This window comes from Grus americana, chromosome 3 (genome assembly GCF_028858705.1).
Source record: "Grus americana isolate bGruAme1 chromosome 3, bGruAme1.mat, whole genome shotgun sequence".
Lineage (NCBI taxonomy): Eukaryota > Metazoa > Chordata > Aves > Gruiformes > Gruidae > Grus > Grus americana.
In genome coordinates, this window is record NC_072854.1 from 72,231,487 (window position 1) to 72,252,944 (window position 21,458).

General features: G+C 44.1%; 1 protein-coding gene across 5 annotated transcripts in view; it reads right to left on the bottom strand.

Moving 5' to 3' along the window:
• Positions 1–21,458, bottom strand: part of SASH1 (SAM and SH3 domain containing 1) — a 558,854-nt gene that overhangs the window by 118,837 nt on the left and 418,559 nt on the right. For 2 of the 5 annotated variants that reach the window (XM_054820872.1, XM_054820871.1), the window contains exon 1: positions 3,718–3,880. The exons of 2 other annotated variants lie outside the window; for them this stretch is intronic. In XM_054820872.1, the coding sequence (XP_054676847.1) occupies positions 3,718–3,813 (96 nt within the window). In that variant the 5' untranslated portion in view covers positions 3,814–3,880. Of the gene's footprint in view, positions 1–3,717; positions 3,884–21,458 lie in introns of those variants that run through there. One more of the 5 variants, XM_054820869.1, reaches the window with a different exon arrangement.

Genomic DNA, 21,458 nt, shown 5'->3' on the forward strand with positions numbered 1-21,458 from the left:
ATCCCATTAACAAGAAAGACACCAGAGTGTCTTCCCCATACTAAGGTCAATAGCCCATGTTTTGAAAGCACACTTTTAAAAGAATAAAGTTCATGATTTTTACTTCATATTACGATTTGTTCTCACATCTGATCACATACAAACCTTCAGACTCTCAGCAACAAAGAGTTTGCTATCGCCATATCAATACATGATTCTATGCCAAAAAATATCCCTTTTTATGGTGTTAAGTTCTGGAGATGCAGAGAATTTCTGTATTACTACTCATGATCCACCTACTGCAATCTCTCTCTAAAACCTTAATACACTTCCACCATCCACTGTTGCTTTGAGACACTTCAAATTATAATTAACCAGTACATTCCTAACATGAGCTTGCTACAGAGTAAGCAAAAGCTTTTAAGTATAATTATGTTATCTAGTGAGCTCCATTAACAGCACAAATAGCTTTGAGGCGCTTATACCACAGCTGCAACTATGGAATATTTCATTAGAATAAGTGCAAAAGGGAAAAGTCACATTTACTTCAGCAAAGTCCCAGTACAGCTGCAAGTACGCTCAATATTTGTCAAGTATAGAAAGAGTAATTATGTGACTTCAAAGTCCATAAAATATGCTGCTTACAAGTAGCACTTGAAAAGTATTTGCTTCCCCTCCGGACCTGGGATCTGCCATCACAGGTTCCCGCTAATGAGGTCCTATTTTAAGGAACCTAACTAAAGGTACACAAGCAATGAAATATATTTATCCACTGAGTGAGTGGGGCTCAATTTTATTTTAAGTAACTGCAGTACCAAATCTACCACTTGGGCTGACTTGCATCACCTCTCCTAAACCTGCACCTAGAGAAGACACCACCATGGCCACCACCGTGCCCCAAAAGGCTTCCAACAGGGTCAGTGGGAGAAAGGCGACACCTTCCCCTCCTCCTCCTCTAACTCCTCAGTCTGAGGAGGACAGAGTCAGGCATTTCATCATTTTTATGAAGAACATCTTTTTCACCATAAGGACAGCAAAGCAGTGGAACAGGCTGCACAGAGAGGTTGTGTAGTTTCTGTCCCTGGAGGTTTTCAAGACCCAACGGGATAAAGCCCCAAGCAAACTCACCTGGCCTCTGAGCTCTCCCTGCTTCAGCTCGAGGTCAAGGTAGATGCCGCCTCAGGTCCTTTCTAACCTGCATCATCCTATGATCATTGCTTAAGAATGCAATTTTCTCTCTCTCTCTCATTCGATCAAGCTTTTGATGATCACCTTCTTTCATTTGATTCTAGTTTTCCCCTCCCAAGATCCTGGCTCTTCTCTCCTGCCTCTTCCACCCTGGTAGCACATTCCTTTGGTAGCTTTCAAGCTGTTGCAGGGCCAACCCAGCCAGCCTATTATCGCACCAACTTCGTGGTTCATAGAGCTGTTCCCAGTGAATCACTCCAGTGTCTGCCTCTGTGCTCCCTAAACATTTTGGATCATAGATTACTATAAGTCCCAGGATACTCTCACTTAATCGACAATGCAAAAAAAGCCAGCTAGCTACGCAGGACACTGTTGCAGCCTCGTGGACCATGATCAACCATCTACAGACTTCCATTTGGAAGCCACAAATCTACTTTACTGTTTGCCTTTCGCAGCGAAGCTTTCTCCCTTTCAAACCTGTATGGACTGAGTAGTGAAAAAGGCACTGGAGCTACCTCTTCCTTGCCTTCAGACAAGGACAGAGCACCAAATAAGTTTATACTCAGTTCATATTAAGACATAGTTTACTACCGTAAAGACTAGAAACTATTTAAAAGCCTTAAATGTGAAGAAGGCTGACAGCTTGCAGTGAGAACAGCTTCAGCATGCCCTCAGATAAAGTTATTATTTAAGGCCCAACACTAGGGTATCTTTTCATATTCGTAATTGTGTTGCAACACAAAACACTGCAGTAAGGAGAGATAATAGTGCTGGGTGATGTTTGCACCCGATACAAACCAGCAACTTCATAGTCTTAAGATGATTCCTTCCTGTAAAGCAGATCAACTCTAAGACAAATGACTTTAGCTTAGTTTTATTAGAAAACAAATAATGATTAAATAGCTCTGTTTTCCCAGGAAGGAAACTAGCTTGCACAGCCAGAAGAAACCTATTCAAATTATTAGTTGTGTGAGAATCAGATCTCTTTCTGCACTGAGATCCAGCATGCTAGGCTGTTGGTTTGGCCGCCTCCAACACTCCTTCCCAGGCATCCAATAGCACTTTGCTCTTACTAAATGCAGTACTGAAACCTGCCAGAAAAAGAGAGAAAGAGACCGTTCATAAAGTACCAACTGTGTGCTCCCTACAAACTGGCAGAACTGACTCTGCTTGCATTCTTAGATTAAAATCATTAACAGTGAAAGAGTGTACAAAGCTGGGTGCTATTAAACTGAACGCCATGTAAATGGATAATTTCTATGAGGAAAAAGAACGAGGCAGGTTTTTTAATCTTACTTTATATATTAACAATAAAGTTCCTCTGGAAAAAAATTTGCAGCATAAAATGCTAATTAAATTCTCTGTTCAATTCTACAACACATCTGAATTAGATCCTACCGGTTTACCGATCATTACATTTTGCAGCAGTTTTCCATAAGGTATTTCTCACAATATTCTTTAATGTCTGTTGGTTAAATGTTAACAACAAAAATTACTATGTATTAAGCCTATCCATTTGCTTTTAAAATGAATAAACAGGCACTCTACTGTTGATTACCACATTCCTGTATCACTGGAAAACTGCCAGCTCCCGTATGTATATAACATCAGTATTTGTTTTTTTGCTGAGTGGCAGTCCTCTGCGGTAATTAACATCTTACACCTAAAGTAAATATTATTCTCTCGCTGCAAGCAGAAATAAAGAATTGACTCTTCCTGTCTTTTTACTGTTTGCCATCCAGTCCGTCCTGTCGGCACGCTACGTGCCCCCTAAATATAATTCCTCGAGCCCTTGTTGCCGGAGCCATCTCTTTTGTTTGTAACCAGCGAATGACGAGGATTAGTCCCTCCTCAGAAGATCACCAGCGCAGAAACTCCACGGGCCGTAACCGAGCAACTCATTCCCAAAAAGCTACCGGGAGCGAGAGCTCCGAACCCGGCACCCGGGAGCGCAACAGGGCACCGGGCAGCGCTGCAGGACGGTGCCCCCGGGCACACGGAGCCCCACGGGCAGGCAGCGCCCCCCACGCGCGGGCTTCACGCGGGGACGCCGGAGCACGTGCGTGGAATGTAAAGGCGGCAACAAACCGGCCTTTCGCCCAAATTTAACTAAATCCGCCAGCGTGCCGGAGCAACAGGAAACAATGCGCCCACTGACGGGCCTCAACGAGCGCTTCGGGGTGTGTAAACAGATGCGGGGTCCGGTCTGCGCCGGTAAACAACCCCCAGCCCAGCCCAACCCCAGGTCGCCGGCGGTGCTGAGCGCTCGACTGCCGTCCCCGCCACGGTGACAGCCGAGGAAACTTTCCTCCAAAACTGTGACTGAAGCGGTCGCTGATACAGCGCTGGGGTTTGCCCGTGGAAGAAGTTGTCCGGGGATGTACGAGCACGGCGAGGACTCTCTCCAACTGGGGCAAACTCCGCAGCAGGTGCCAGGGAGACCCGGCGTCCCCGCGACACCCGCGACGGGGGAAGCGGCGCTGGGCAGCGGCGCTCAGGCAGCCCACCCCGTCCCACGGCAGGCTCGCCCCGACCCCCGGCCGCACTCACCAGGATGCCCATTACGTCGGCCCACAGCTGGGCAAACGCCTCCGACGTGCCGCTCTCCGCCGGGGCGGCGGGGCCGCCCGCCCGCTCCCCCTCCATGCCCCGGCTCGGCCGCCGGATCAGCGCCGGCTCCCCGCCGCCGCCGGCCCGCCCCGCCCAGCCATGCCTTCCCGGCCCGCCCCGGGACACCGCGGGCCGCCCTTGCCACCGCCTCCCCTCAAACTTTCGGCCCAGCAACAGGGCGGCCGGCGGTGCCACTGCGGCGGGGGCGCTCACCCGGTGCTAAAGCCCCTCCTCCCCCCGGCCCCGCACCCCCCGCCTGCCCGTGGGCTCGCCCGGCGCACGTGGCCGCCCCGGGGCGGCAACAAAGGGCCCCAGCGCCGCCCCGGCGGGGTCCCGGCCCCCGGCAGCCTCCCCCACCCCAAGAACCGAGCGCTGGGCCCGGGCTCGGACCCGGCGACCACCCGTTCCCCCGCCGGGCCCGGACTCGGGCCCGGCGGGGGAACGTGTGGTCGCCGGGGGTCGGCTTGTTGCTGACCGGGCTGCCCCCGTTGCCGGCGCCTCACCTGACTGCCGGGAGCTCCGGTGGCAAAGCCACCGGCCCTAACACCGGGGAAAGATCAGCTGGGACGTGGTGTCAGCTGCCGCGGTCGTTACATGGCCGGCAAGGAAAGAGGCGCCCAGTTAATTCAGATTTTTAGTTTAAGTACCAGGACCACATCATTCTCCTGAGGAGAGGAGAAATCTGTCACCAATCGCATCATAAAAGGCAAAGCTCTCCTGTGGAAACGCTGCCTCCATCTATGCCTTCTGCTTCCTATTACTTTCCCCCCCCCCCTTACTATAGTGAAAGTAATCATTAATTACAGACAGCAGCAGGAAGCAGCTGAGCGCACACGGACCAGAGCACGCTTGCTGGGGAGGTGTATGGTGGCCGAACCCCGCTGTCCGTGGGAGGTCGAGCCCAAGGGATGCAGTGCTGCTCCTGGCCTGCCCGCCACCTCGCTCCTGCCTTGTCCTGCAACGACATCCTTTACTCTTAGTGCTCTTCCTCAAGCTGTGAAGTGGTTGGATGCGTCTCGGAAACGCTACTGTTTCAAGCTGCTGTTTATTGGAAGCACCTATCTGTGCAGGTGGGTGCATGGGGAAATGATGTACTTAATGGCTATGCAGCTGTCGTGCACCGGCCGAGCATTTTAAGAGCTCCCATCTTTGGGCAGTTAGTAACTTCTCTAGCACCCCACCAGCCCTCCTTGCTGCCAGGCTCGATATCACATGCTCTGCACCACCCAAACGCAACCCAGGGCCTGGCCTGGCACCGGGGCTCCCCGGTCAGCTGCAGGGTCTCCCAGCACGCAGCTCCTCACGGCCGGCCCCACAGCTGACAAGGCTTGCGCCAATTGTGCGGCGCCAGAGCAGAGGACCAGAGCAACACATGACACCATTTGCTAACGGGGCTAAAAATAGTTTCTGGAGAAGCCATAAAGCAGAAGTTGGATGACTCCTCATCTTCTCTCCACATTCCCAGTGATGCTCTTTTTCTGCCCTCAAAGCTAAGATTGCTTATTTTACTTTTTAGGCGAGCACCAGAGAGAAAAGCTGGTTGAAACTCTTCCTTTCTCAGCAACTGGTATGCAAAGAAATGGACTAGACCTTTGTAAGTACTGTGCTACTGCACCTTTTGCGGGTGTGGTGAATAGCACATGCAGAACAGAGAAAAGGAGGTAGGGGTCACAGATAAAAAAACTAAGATAATTATGCTGAGACAAAGTGGTAAAGAAACCATCGATGATGTAGAAATATGCACATTTTTATTGACCCTTCTTTAGGATCAACATGTAGGATACACACTATGTAATTTATCATATTATTGGCTAGTAATAAGAAATAATGAAAGGCTCAAACCAGGTATAAGATCTCTACTAATTGACCTTTAAATTGTATGCGACTATAAGCCTATGAAGTGTGAGAATCAAGGCGTGCCAGTGAAGTCTCTCTGTACTCTGAGATGGCTTGCATAACTCAAAACTGGTTTAATTAGTCAAGGGTAATTTACTTAGTGACCCTCTGAAATCCATGTTGAACCACTTACAATAGTAATGTGAACCTACTTTAAAAAAAAACAAAAAACAAGACACACTGTTGATCTCAGGATTTAAATATGCTGGGCTCCTATTGTGCATACTGTTTTAGGTTCATTGTCTTTTTCATATTTTGAAGGCATATTTAAAAAAAAAAAAAAGCCAACCAAAACCCAAAACTCTGCAGCACAAAATCTAAAATCCTCTCATTGCTCTGACTCAGGCAGCAACAGATTAAGATGAAGTGGGTGCAAGAGGCAGCACTTCCACTTGCCCCTCCCTGCCGATGGAGGTCATTGCTCTTGTGCAGCCATGACTGCACTACTTACAGAGGCAGGTCCCAAATATCTGCACTTTTCAGCCTTGCACTACAGGTAACAGAAACTAGATTATAAATCGTGGTGGTCCAAGAGCTGCTTCCTGAGCCATGATGTCATCCCTTTTGTGGAAGCAGCAACTTTCATCAGAAGAGCATGACGCATGGCTGTGGCAGTCTTGCCCTCAGCCAGTTGACTTAAATTTATCTGAGACACAGAGCCTCTGATATTTAAAAAAAGGGAGACAAGGGAAAAAAGGTCTTGCAAAATCACTTGACTCCAGGAGCAGTTGCTTTAAGAAACAGATTGACATGAGAGAATCACAACAAATCCATAGCAGTTTACAATAGCTGCCATCTTCTATGGTCTTGCAATTCTAGTATCTATTCATCTTCAGACATTCACAAGATGCCTTTTTCCCCCAAGACATTCAATGACTATGACATGCTAAAATATTCCCTCCTCTCAGACAGACCTCCCTCCTTCTAGATATCACAGAGTTCCTCTATTTTAATGATGCCAGTGTTCTGCAGTTATAAATCCCAGGGGCATTTTACAAAAACCGGCTGCAACAAGAACATGGGAGTTTTAGAACAGGCAGAAACTCAGATCTTACAAGGGTTTTGAAGCCCAGCTATGACTGCAGTTACTTGTTTTGTGTTACAACTGCTACAGTAGAATTACAAATTAATTGCAATTTAGCATGTTAGAATACAGTTTTTGTTTGCATTTTTATCTGTAGTTTTCTAGATGATAACTCAAGCATCCACAAAAGACCGTGTTCTAGAAGCATGTTGTACTGGACCTCTGTATGCTACTGGGAAAAAATAAACCTGGTCAATTCTCTGAGACTTTTGGGACATCTCACAGGAGCTCTGACCAGGCACTTCACATTTGGAAATCTTGGAAAATAGTCACTGTGCACCTAGAGGGCAACACTGGGCAGCGGGGCAGTGATCCTGATACGATTCCCCAGTGTGTCACACCCACAGCGCACAGGCTCGTGGTTGCGCTCACATACACTCCGGCGCACTCTGGATGGAAAGTCCCTCCACAGGGCAGCTACGAAGCTCCCTGCAGTTGTTCTCCCGTGAATCTCTACACAGGAGATGGAAATGATCAACACCTATGTGGTGAATCTAGTTTCGCCCAGTTATGGCAGATGCACTGTGCGTATGAGCGTATCCTCCTATCACACCATCAGCTACGCGTGGGTGGGCAGTTCATAAGTTTCCCACATCTAGACACCAGGCAGAATTAAACAACTTGGAGAGCACTCTTCTGTATTCAAGAGAGATGGACTTTCTTCTAGAAGGATACTCAGAGCAGGATCCTAGCTCCAGGTTAAGGTGGCCGTAGAGAAGCTCATCTTTCTCCTTTCTTTACTGAGTGTTCAGGGAGACCTTCACCAGGCCAAACTCTTTCTCTGTGAATACTTCTTCACGAGTACAACTCCAAACACAAACCTCTGAGTCATTAAGACCAAAGATGACAATCTTTCTGTCCTGAACTAGTGTGTATCATCTTACCACCATGTCACACAGAAGTGACACAATGGTTTCAACAAAGCATTTAATAGTGAAAAATTGAAATATGCATCAAAATAAACTGGAAAAGCCTATGTTTTTCATCAGAACCAGACTCTCACAACTGCTGGCAACCAAGTAAAAGGCATTTAATCCAAGAAATCTATACCACAAACAACCCCGAGGACTTTGATATAAATTTTAAACTACATGCAAGAGGTTGGGAGAGGTCAAGTTGCCTTGGAAAGTGTAATGGACACCAAACTTCATGGGCTCCTGATAGATGACCTGAGGGAAACTGCTTCCTGCTCAGAGGCCTGGCAATTACCTCTGTGTGCGTGAACAAAACACATGAGGTTTCTCAACGTCACTAACAACACCCTGCCCAGTATATCGAGCCTAAATTGGAACATCAAAGCTTCAGAGAAATAAACAAACAAGCCATTGTATGCACAGAGAATAGGTACAGGGGAAGGGAGAAATAAAAATTCCAGCTTGTCCCTACAGGTGACCCACAGAAGTCCTAAAACTCTTAACACAGGCAAATTACAATGCAAAACACTATTAGCAGTGATTGTATCTCCTTTCCGCTCTCTCCCTCTTTCCCCTTGGATGTCATCAAATTGAAATATACAGAGTTTCACATCACAGCCTTTGGTTGGAACTGCAACCCTTACTGGCTGCCGGCTCCATCCCATCAACTTGTCAGGATCCATTCTGGAACAATTTTATCTCATGGTCCTCACTACATTTTTTGAAAGTCCTTCTAAAACATTATTTCTTTTAATTCTCACCTGCTACTTATTTTTTTAAAGTATTTTCCTTAAGAATTATTTAAGTATAATTATTATTTCTGGTAGCAGGGTCCCTCGGAGTAGGGTTCTCTGTATCACCGATATCAGCCAAAGGAGCCGGCAGCTGCTCTCCAGCAGAAAGCAGAGGTGCCAGCGGCCACTCCAAAAAGCCTCTAGTGCGAGATCAGGTGGGGACCCACACACCCAGCCCATCAGCCGCTCTGCCAAACAGGCTGTCGCTCGGGCTTAGGCACTCTTGGTACATACAGGCATAAATTACAAGAGACCACTAGATCCATCATGTGCATTTGCACATCAGACTGCTATATATTCCCCAAATGATCAAGTTTCAGCATCCTCTGCCAGTTAGATAACTACAGAAAATATTCCCGATTTTAAAAGCGGTGCAGACAATACTTTTCCAGTGGCTTTAAAACAGACAGTATTTAGACCATATATTCTTTGCTGCACAGTTAAAAATCATTATTCTTTTAGAGGCTAAGCTGTCAGCTCCCAGTCTTACTACCAGCCTCATGACTACAGAGTATCACGTCACAGCCAGAGCACTACACTAATATGCCCAACACGAACCAGATGGAGTTAAGTCTGTTTAATTCTATGAGTAGAAAGCAGTTAAGAGCTACGAATTGCTTTATTCTGATAAAAGTCTGAACTCTCCACATAACACCTGATCCATTATTCCCTTACATATGAGTACCCTACTAGATTAAAAAATGAGGAGGGAGAGACACATGCCCAGGAAAATCATTCTGTTAGTCTTAACACTTCAGGCCAGCACCACATTCAGTAGACATACAAACACTTCTAAGCTTTGGCTTTGCTTAAAGTATGGTGGCTGTGACTTTGCATGAGCAATCATATAAGGAAAAGAAATCTAACTACAGCACAGGACGAGTATCACAGTCCTTCTGGAAGGATACCTTTTGACTCATAAGGAGAAAGGAAAGGTTCCTATCCTCCCTTCCTGCCCGCAGATGTGCTCCAGAAAGGCCTCTCATATCCTGCCCAGCTCCCCTCCCCGCCGTGGAGCACAGCACCACATTTCTGAACCGGGAGGCAGCAGCACGGGCGCAGCCAGCGGAGGGGCTCCGGCAGCCGGAGCGGGACTCCCCTGGGGGCAGCACAGCCACGATCCTGCTTAGGTGCACAGCGCGCTGCTCCAAAACCGCCCGCGGATCAGGACTCTGTTTGCCTCCCATGATGTCAGGCACTGTCTGAACAACTTCCAAATATACTGGGACTCTGGCTTCTTCACATTATTTACTTCTGCCTTCTCCACCCAAACTCAGCATCCCCCCTTCTCTAGCTGTGTGGCAAAGCCAGCTTTGAAGCTTTATTATTTCCTGTCAACATTTAAATAGTTAGCATTCATTTTCTATTAGTTTTCTGCAGCACTTTTTACAAAAAGTTTTAGAAACCTCAATTAATTTTTCAGACAGGACTTTAGCATCCTTTGGGAAGTCTGGGGGCAGTCTTTATACTGTTGGTCACAGGAGCTTGCTCAACTTCTTATATTCTTTTCATAAGCATCTACTAGAAAGAATGCATAGAAATCTTTTTTTGTAAGAGACTTACAAAATCCACACAGACAGAACTATTTAGCTCAGCGTCCTTTGGCTGCTCTTATCCCAAATAATTTTAGAACTGGGGAAGTGAAAAAGGAGAAAAGCATGCCTCAGAACTGGGAATAGGACTTTGGCCTCTCCTTTATCCAAACACGGTGTCCTTTGATTCCTTTATTGAAGCTCTTAGTAAATTACTATTGAGAAGGAGTCTGATGATCTCATCCCAAAGCACATCATAAAACCAGAAGAGAATAAGGTACAACTTGGTAGCGTGTGATAGCCATGTATTTCGGAGATGCTCAGCACTGACGTAAATATCACACCAAGTTGGTTGTTGTAAGATGGGAGGAGCACCAAAGAGGTGGCCAACCTCACACAGTGACTGTTTTATTACTACTCACTACAAGACCAGCTCAAATTTTTCAAATAAGAATGGATACACCTCAAAGACAGTTACTGCATCTCCCTTTCAAAGGGAAAAATATCTTTTCTGAAATTAATACTTTCTGGAAAAAGAAACTCAAGAACTTTCATTAATAGTATCTTTGCAGAACCAGCCAATTATGAAATGCAATGCAGATCTTAAAAAAAATTACCTGCTTTCAGGGGACAGATAAAAATTTACAGAGCTGCCCTGGCAAAATATTACAGCAAAGTACACATGACACAAACATGGCAAGAAAACAAAAGAGAAAGAGTTGCTTAGCTTCTCTTCCAGAATAGACTACTTCCACCCAAAAATCACCTCTCCACGCTCTACCTAGCACCCACTCCCCAATTTACCAATTAAATATTGCCCCAAAACACAACAGAGCACAAAGCATTTCCTCAACTGCTTCTTAATACACCACCACTCAGAACAAGCAGCAAACAGATCCTACCAAAACCCAACTTTCAGTCTCACAAGAAGCCCATACTGAGCTCAGACTTCATGCTTTTTAAGCCTATATCCCAAGTCACATAGATGTGTTATTAGTGAAGGAGTAGGTGGGCCTACTTAATGCAGAAGCCAACCAAACAAAAAAAACCTGCCTGATGATCTCAGCTAGCTACAGGTGAAGAAAATAGACCAGTGACCAGATGTGATTATTCGATGTTTGCTTACAGATCATGTCAGCCTAGGGTCAATTCTCCCTGCTGCTGCCACTGCGAAGAACGTACTGGCTTCTTTCAGGTGCTTCATCACCAGAGCTTTTCCTCCTGCCTCCATCTCTGGAAACAGCTCTCATCAGCAGGCTCTGATGGATGCAGAGCACTCAATTTTCTCTCACTTTCCAAACAGCTGCCCTACTTTTCCTTTTAAACGCTTCCTGCCTGTTCCCCAGAGTACCAGATCAGACCAAAACACGGGTGTCCTCCCCGTCTCAGAGTTGCACCCCTGGGTTAGCTGACCTGTGCACCACTCAGCGAGCCCAGACATGTACATTAAGAGATAATTTATGGAAAAACAAACAGCAGTTGACTAGCAAGCAGTAGGCAAGCAGTTGTGTTACACGTGGTGTTGCGATTTCTGTTGTAATGATAAGTGTTCAAAACTCACAGATGTCAGGCACCTGAAAATTACACTTGTATTTAAATATAATGGAATTTTTAAAGTAAGACTTTTGGAGTGCTTCATCTTCAATTGTCTGAGTCATCACGGTGCACTTAGGTCACATTTTCATGCTTTTATTGGAAAATAAAAGCCAGAATTTACATTTCCATTATTAAAAAAGAACAGCAGCAAATTGAGGTTTTTACATCACTTGGCTCCAGGTGGTAGGATGTTAAATAAATCATCAAGCTAGTGATGAAATCAGAAGCATTCACAAGACCGTGACAATGTAGTCAAGACGATAAGTATTCATTTCAGCTGTGGCTGTAAACACAGGCATGAGCTTGATTCACAGAGCCCGTGCTCTTCTGGAGGAGCCTTACTCCTCACCACCTTCCAAGCTGTACAATCATTCAGGTCTTTCTCAAATCAGAGTTTCAAATTGCCATGGAAAAATATATTAAAACCTGCTCTACGCTCACTAACAAGAGTTAACAAGGAAGCGGAGAATCATATCCGATCTGTACATTTCAATTTCCCTATATTGTTAATGACATGTTTCACTTCATAAAACTTCATAAAGTAATGGAGAAAGGAAAGAAACATCTCTTCACAGCCACGCACACCGGAAGCCCTGGAACTGTGCATTTTACATCCATAAACTCATTGAAGGGGCATGAGACGCTTAGTACTTCTGTAACACAGCAAGGAGGGGGGGTAATTCCAAAGAGCAGCTGCTTCCAGTTAGGGCAACTCAGCTGGAAAGCAGAGGTGCCTGTCAAACTAATTAAAGTGAGGAGAAGCTGTCTATCTGAAACTCCAGCTTTTAAGCACTGGCCAACCCACTCCCAAAATGTAATTTAAAAAAAAAAAAAAGAGAGACAAGTGAAAACAGGCTTAAGCATTGCTGAAAACATACCTCCGAGCTATTCTCTCAATAAATATTTTGGGAAGTTTGTGAACAGAAGGATTATTGTGACTGCGGTGGTGTGAGTGGGAGGAATTTACTCTCCACAACTCAACCAACTGCATCGATGATGATACAACAGCCCTCGAGGGCAATGAGCTAACTGCGCTGGCTCCGTGTTGATGCAGTTTTACAAGGAAGTCATTTTGTTTAAGTATATGTAGAGTAGGCTGGTATCTCTAGTTCTCAGAAAAATGAATCTTCATTTGCAAGGATTTAATAATTAGGCAGTTCTATTTGAAGATGGCCAATACGCTTCTGTGCTACAATATGTATCCTGTAGCAACATATGCCTAAGAAAAAGTAATTGAGATTTGGGTTTTTGAAAGCTATTAATACACTGGATCCCAGAAGTGCATCACACGTTCCTTTCGACTTCTGTGGGAAGATGTGATTTATGAGAATAAATTTAAACAAACAACTGTTGCTTGGCTAGATGAAGGTTGAAGGGACTGGAAAGGATGCAATGATTATCTGAGAGCATGAAGGGTGTGTAAACACCAAGGGGAAAGTCAGATTGCTGAAGAAAGCTCAAGAGGGTGTAACTCAGGGCAATGAGATAAATATATGTGTTTTTAAGCCCTGAATTGTTGGCTTCTAAAACGATGACATTATTTGTATATACAAAAGAAGCTCTGGTCATTTCAGAAGTCATCGTGATTTGTCATTGAGAAAAAAATATGTGAAAATGGACTAAAAGGAACGAAAGAAATTTGCTCTATTGGTGTGGGGAATATGAGAAACAGCAGCAGTAACTCTGTGTGTTGGGGACAAGCCAGGTGACCTTCTGGAGTCACTTTATGTTATCAACCATCTCCACCATTGAGGAGGCAGCAGCAGGGGCAGCGAGCCCACAAGGCTCTGGGCTAGATACAATCCATGACTTAATTTCACATGACTTGCAGCTACGTGGATTATTTTGGGTGGTTTTAATGGATAATTCTAAGGGGTATGCTACCTGGGCAACTGCCTAAGAAGTCTGAAAAGCCTCTGTGGCCCTTAGGTTCCCCATGATTACACATGCGACATTTAAGGAATACATAAGCGTGTGGTAAGACACCAGCAAAGTATTGGGCCTCATTTAGATGATTTTCATTACTCACCAGCTTTCAGTTTTTTATATAGAAATTTTAAACTCCTGGAGATAAAAATCTCTATTATATTTATTGATTATTATTATTTATTTATAATATTTGTAAATGTAAACTGCATGAGCAGACAGAGCTAAGAAAAGTCTGCTTTTTGACTTGTCAGAAAGACAAATTCCTTACCTCCTAAAAGCATTCGCCAAATGTCATGATACCTTTTTATCTCCTAGTATTATCCAGGTAACATACTAACAGACGTCGACTTCCTATGTTAGAGAGGAAATACAATTATTCTCTTGGATAGTTACTCAAGGCAGCTTTCAATGTATTAAACATGATTTAAACTTATGCCTTCTATTGGTTTCCGGTACTTGCCCAGCTATTGTTCAACCAGAAAGGAATTCAAAGGACCAAGTTATTCACAGCACCCCCAAACATGCACGATACTTTCCTGATCTCTAACAAGTTCAAATGCATCCAAAGATTTTGGCAAGGCAGAAACAGTTTTAAAATATTTTAGCACCTACTATTTCCCAAAGAAGCGTGTGTGTATATATATAGGTAACAAAGGTTAAATAGAGGAACTGTTTTTATATGGATGTACAAGAAATGACTGTAACAGGCTCCAGATATGACAGAGGGTTCATGTCAGTGTCAAAGGGCTAAACAGTATTAGAGGCTACTTAGCATGCCTGGTGGTTTCAAATAAGCTTAACCTGTTCACGTTTGTCCAAGAATGCCAAGGCTTGGCTTTAAAATACAAAGATTTTGGCAGTAATAATGGCTGCTGCCTCCATCTCTTGTTCCCACTCCTGCACCATGGTAATTACAAATGAGGGCTCATGAAGAGGAGAGTTTGAGGAGGCTAAGGGAGGGCAAGCATGGGGCTGGAATGGTACGTGGATGACTTCTATAACATTTCTTTTTCCATCCTATTATCCTGTAAGAGTTTAAAACAGCCAAATGGATTTGTCAAGAATTAATTGTGTCAAAGCAATCTAATTTCCCTCCTTGGAGGATAATTGGTACTGGATAAGAGCTAGCAGCAGATGGAGTACATATTGAATTTAATAAGGTTTCTACCTTATTCAACACAGTCAGCTGATGCCATTATAAAGTGGTACACAACTGGTTGAAAAAACCACTTTCAGAGATTAGTTTTCAGTGGTTGGCAGCCAAAGTGAAAGAATATATCGAGTGGGGTTTTGCAGGGATCTGTTCTTCAATATTTTAATTAACAGCTTGGCTGGTAGAATAGAGAATATGCTCACTAAATTTACAGATGACAGAAAGCCGAGAGAGCTTGAAAATAACTACTGAACATGAATCAAACAAGTCATCTTGTTGCAGAGCAGCAAGTTGCATTGTAGGATATACCCAGTACAGCCAGTAGGATACGCAACCACATGCAAGACGTGTCGCAATCTGTACGCTGCTCACCAAGCCCAAGCCCTCAGCTGGAGTTCTGGTTGTGTTTTGACCCAGCATGCCCTAGACCTCAAGACATACATGGACTAATGGGAGAAAATGTAGAAGACAACTACATGAATGAGAAGTTTACGAGCAGAGATTGAAAGGACGAGGATGCTTTATCCAAGGCAAAACAAGATTGCCAGAGAACAGGATAATAATTTTCAAATATGTAAAAGCTTTGCTTCACTAAGAAAAATAAACTTCTCTATCTACTGAGGATAGGGCAAGAATGAACAGGCTTAATTGCAGCAGGGGTGATGTTGGGTTAAACACTAGAAAAAGCTTTCTAACTGCAAGGTTCGTAAAAGTGGTGGAATTGATTGCCTGGGGTCAGTGTGGGGCCTTCATCACTGTCTAACCTGTTCTTGAGAGCCTCCAAACATCCCATTATTTTGGTACAACTGATTCTCCTCTGGGGCTTGGGGTTGGCTAAATAAGCTCTTAAGATTCTTTCTAGTCTTTTTTTTTTTTTTTTAAATACTTTTTGGTGGTTTAATTCTTTAAAACCAGACTGTGAAAGCCCTATGTACAGCAGCCAGCATTTATTCAAAAGGATATCTGAATGGCATTCATGCCAAAAGGCCAACATACAATGCTGCAGGTTAGAATTAGAGCTTACAGGTATCAAGGATACCACAAAAGGCACTGAAATGCTCTGTGTGCCAGTGCCACAGAAACAACTATTGACACCTGGAGAATTTTTATACAGGTTATTTGTAAATCCTGTGATTCTGACAGTGACCTGAAGATCTATCCCAGAGTTTGCTACCACGTGGCCTGCTTTTATATTAACATTTGCACGGGATGTTTGAGTGGCTGTGGCAGTATGTAACTGATATGACTGAGGATGACAGTTGCCAGAGGGACAGGCTGCTGCCAAGGAAGCCAAGAATCTCAAACTCAATACGCGTCGTAAGAATAATCCTAAAAATTACAGCTGCTCAAGGGCAAGGGGTTTGTTAGTTCATTTATACTCCAACTGAAATGCATTAAATATTTGTTTGGGTATTTCTACCCCTCCTGGTCATATCCAATGACAATAACCATAAAATACAGTTTAGCTACCTTTCCAAAAGTGAAATCATCACCTGCTTTATTCAAAGAAGGAACTTCTGGGGAAGCATACATGTCTGTCGGGATTTAAATGCTGGAACCACATTGCAAATGTGGTTTTCTTCCGTACAACCTTTAGCAGAATTTACACTCAAAACAACTATTCTGTGTTTTTCACGTGACACATACATACATGCAAGAACTGAGCATGGGGATGGCATGCCAAGATTAGCAGAAATGATTGGGACAGCCACATTCTTCTTTGAGACCTTCACAGGCACCAGCCTTTTGGAAATCAGACCCTCACTGTGTCTGGAATCCCAAAACCGGACATTCGCAAAATCCCCCCTTTGGGAGCCTGAGAGGGGGAGGAGGCATGGAGAGACGTGTGCCTTCACACATCCCCAGAGACAGCATTTCACAGACATCTTCATGTATTCTACACACATTCAATTACTTATGTCATTACGTGATTGCATAGACAGACAACACTGCTATTTACATTAAAATATAGGCACGCAATAACATCTGTGGCTACAGAGATACATAATACAATGTATGGTAGCCAAGTCAACAGCCAGTGACCGACCAGCCAAAATGGCAAATTCAGCAGCAAGAAATCCCTTCCCTGGCTTATGAATTCCCAAGAGGCTTCACAGGGCAGTTAGCAAGTTATCGCTCTCACTGTTCACCCAGCAGCAAGTGAGTTAAGCAAGTTGCAGATGAGGAAAAAGTGCTTTCCGAGGCTCCACAGCCCACCCTTTCTGAGGCAGGATGCGTGGAGAGAGTTAGTGAGGTTCTGTCAATTAGATACAACAGTAAAATGGCATCCCATCTGTTCTACAAATGTCAAAGAGCTTCATGGCACCTGTCTGGGGGGAAAAAAAAAAAAAAGAGCAAGAGTTTACCACAGGTTTGGATACTCCTGCAAAACAAAGGACTCTTTGTACTAGTGCCTTCTGCAGCAAAAGTCATTTGGAATATTTTTTGCAGTAGTATTTTATATCAGAGGGTGAAAAAAGAGAAAACATATACGTACCCTTTCCACACTAAATGCCTTACCACAAAAGTCAGAGTGAGTTTTGCTGTAACTTTGAAGGTGCAATAACTGTAGCTAAAGACTCCACTGGTAGAAAAACACCCCCTTCAAATACAAATGTTGAAAGAGGAATGAAGTCAGCAACTTACACTTGAAGAATCTCATTTTCTTGCCAGAAGGGTCTAAACCCATTCCTAGTAAATTCTAGGTTTGCACATTGCAAAAGGTACAATGCTGATGGTGAATCTCCCACTCACTTCCCCTGGCACAAGAGCAGTTTCTGGAAAGGAGCAGCAAGAGGTTTCCCTTCTCCTTCATAATCCAGGCAGGACCAGGGAGAGCCACTGCCTTCTCCCTGTTGCACTGCAAAGACAGAAGATCTCCCCTGAAATCCCAGCCCTTCACCCCTGCAGCTTCTCTGCATTAGCTGCTTATGGTTGCTTTAAAATGTCTGAAAACCAATTCACTTTGCACAAACCTCAGAAAATTAATGTTGATGTGGCTATAAAGCAATAACCACAGCTCCTGAAAAGAGCTTTTTTTTCTTTGGTATGACTATCTTCTGTGTTAAAAAACCCAAACTCAATCTAAAATCATCAGTGCTTGGACTTTATCACAGCTGACGATTACCTTGGCAACTGCGGAAGGGAGCTCCCTCTTTTCTAAGCAACTTGCTCTTACTGCCTGAACTGCCATGATGCTGGCCATCCACAATTCAAGATATTGTAATTCTTGCAGTAATAATGAGTGACAATGCTACCAAGGTTAGATTTACCAGTCAGAGGAACATATGAAGTAAAATGGGAGCTTTTGTCTACACATAAGGTTCCAGAAAGTCCAGAAATAAATAATGCAGGAATAAATTCAGGAGCAAGAAATGACAGATAGTGAGACCATGATGAAAATTTTCTTGACAAGTGTTTGCCCAAATAGATCTTTTATGTTGTTTCAGTTTCTGAACATGTTTTATTACATCTTCAAATATTATTTAGCATTTAGCATGTATTTAGTGTTTATTACAGAAGCATCTGGACACTTCACCTAAAGAACAAGCTCTTTCTTATTGTACTAAGCACTGTATATAGATTAAGGGTGTTTTCACTCTATATCTGAGTTGGAAATAAAGGATGAAGATGCACAAAGATGAAGTTATTTGCACTGGGAAACACAGCGGGTAAGTAATGGAGCCAAAAAGGAAATCAGGATCTTTCTGAGTCGCGGCCCAGGGCACTGCCAGCTGGACCATGCCGTACTCCTCGTGCTGTACATAACCCTGCACCAGTCCAGGCTGCACATCACATGCTCCGTGACTCTAAGAAAGCAAAGGTATCTTAGGAAATTATCTGGTTTGCTGGACACCATTTACACAATGAAATAGACATAACATAACAGAAATAAACCTGTCAAAAACATTACAGCAACAACCACAGAAAATACGCAGCTGTAAGCAGACACTTACTTTTGTAACTGGGAAGGGAAAGTGATCTGTAATGAAGTCCCAAACCATGTGAAGACGTGGGAGTGTTTGCTGGAAAATAATACTTCTGTACTACAAAGTGCATGCAAAATGCAGTTTCACAAGAAACCAAACTGATATACCAAATATTTTTAAAGCCAAGTCTTTTTGCAAGGAAACTTGATAACTTAGAACAAAAAGCTTTATAGTCATCTGGAGAACTTTATCAGCACCGTGATCTTTCTGGAAGGTAGCACAGTGACAGGCAGTCATATTTCAATTGTATTTTCCATGTAAAATTGTATTAATGATAATTATAGAACTGTATCATAGTGACCCACGGTCATCATTTGCGGACACAGTACTAAAGATGAGGAATCATGAAGTGTTCAACTACAACCGCCCTAATCTAGGTTTATAAGAATCATAGCTATAGTTTCATCTCTCTTCATTTCAGGCTGTCGCATCGTTGGGATTTCATGTTACCTCCCCATATTGAAAACTATATACCAATATGGTGAAAGGAGAGAAAGAGAAATGAGACGTTTAGAATCATCTAGCTCCTGAAGTTCTTTCCATATCAGTATCAGTGGAGTAAACTAATTGCTTTTGAAACCTCTACTGCTAATCTTCACTGCTTAAATAGATAGCAGGTGACTTCCTCTTATTTACTAGTAGCAATGCAGGTAACAAACACTGGGAATTCACCCTTAATTCCTAATATATTGTTTCTGAAGCTGTGGTTTTCAGCTTGTGGTTCATGAACTTCTGAGGCCTTACTAAATATCTTCTGACATTCTTATAAAGTAATTAAGAAAATGTCTTTGTTTCTAATAGCCTTAAATTCACCACACCAATTTGCATCTATGCCTAGACATCTTTAGGAATACAGAAAGGTTGCAAATCACTTTTGCTGAGTTTCAACCAGACTCTGAAACAAACTAGCTAAGTTACAGTACCAGATCAATGGTTACACATGCAGAATATGCCATTAAACGACAGTATGGACTAACGGAAGCCACAGCAAATGTGTAGGAACTGTTGCAAGCAAAAAGTCTATGGGATAATTAGTTATTCTGGGGCAGCTTAGTAGTCAGTTTAACATGGCAAAGTCCTAGCAGTTACGTGGCTAAGTAGTATAGAGACCCTCAGATACACGTACGCTGCACTGAACTGTGCAGTCTTTAAAGGAAGGAGGAAGAAGCGATCAGGAGGAGGAGGTGGCCATGATGTTTTCAAGGAAATGACAAAGTCTCTTTTAAGACATCAAAGCCCTTAGGTATGCAGGATTTTTCTCACAAGTTTTTTTTTAAAAAAACTGTTCAGAGGTTTGTTTCCCTGTGTTAAGGTCTTGAGCCTCTTCCCTTGCCTGTTGTTTGCCCTTCGATTTGTCAGGAGCCCAGGCACCCCCAGCCCAAGTGGGAAGTGCTCCTGCTCCTCTCCAGGTGTTTTAGGCACCTGAGTGACCTCCCTCCATCCACAGTTCTGGCCTCTTTCAGGAGGAGCAAAAAGCTTCTCTTACTTCAAAAAACAGAGCAGGAAATGCCCAGAAAAAAACCCCATGGATTCCTTAGGGAAAGTGGGACAAATTTAGACAATACTTGGGCTAAGGGAGAAGGTGCAGGAGCTCCCTAAGCATCACCTCAGACCCTACCAAACGAGCGTAAAAGACCAGGCAGAGGAGAGGGACATGCATGGACGTGCACGCACACACGCACACACACGTTGGGGCTGGATGCAGAGCCTGTGCAGAGGACACTGCCAAGCGTGCTTTGACTTCTTTGATCACGGGATAATGGCTGCACGACAGAATCCCTGCTATTCTGCTGTTATCCATCTAGCGAAGACAGACAGAAAACAACAAAGTGAACTAAATTCTCCCCTCTCAACCAAAACAATGCCGACAACGGTCAAACCCAGGGAAGTGATGGAAAGGAGAAAAAAAAAAAAAAAAAAGAGCACAAACTCTGAAGAGGGGGAGAGGAGAAAAAAGATACTGGGGTTCACTGTAAGGTCACAAGAGGGACAGGAACAAATAGCAGCTCAGTCTGGCAAATATATTAAAAGCCTGTGTGCTAATAAAAGAGCTATGAGGAATAAAACAGGAGGAACTGGAAGTCTTGATGCATAATAAAGTGTGAGATTTAACTGGCATAACAGAAACTTGCTGAGAATTCACACGACCGAAATATTAATATAGAAAAGGTACGTCTTGTTTGGGAATGATAGGCAAGGGAGAGGCTTGTATTTGTATTTCAAAGGTAACCTACGCTCATCCCAAACTCTGGAAAGACAGAGCAGAAAGCCCTGTTGGGAGTTTTGGGGCATTAATAAGCGGGAAAAATAACAAAAAGTTACTATTCGTGAATAGTATCACAGAAAGCAGAACCTGCTGGTAAGCAGGAAGACCTAACTACCCAAACAGAACCCACAGGCCGCTCGGTACGTAGGCGAGAGAAAGTGGCTAGAGGTAGTCACGGCAGATGCAGCCTGGGCGTGAAACAGGGAGGGAAACTGAGCCCTATCCATCCCCAGAGAGGTCACCTGAGCAGTCTGGGTCCCCGCCAGCCCCTCGCAGGGGTGCCCCATGCTGCTGTCCTGCCCCACACCACCAACCTGCCCCATGCAGCTGCCCTGCCCCACACCAAAATCTTCCTGGCACACGTCTGGCAAGGCCAATGGCATAGATCCAGGCACAACGATACAGATGGTTAATGTTGTAGGAGACAGAAAAAAGGCAAGTCAACACTCATCTTTATGGGCCAAAAGTAGGTTTTAGGGCACATGAAGATTTCAAGGTCACATGCCTTTGTGAGAAACAATGTGAATT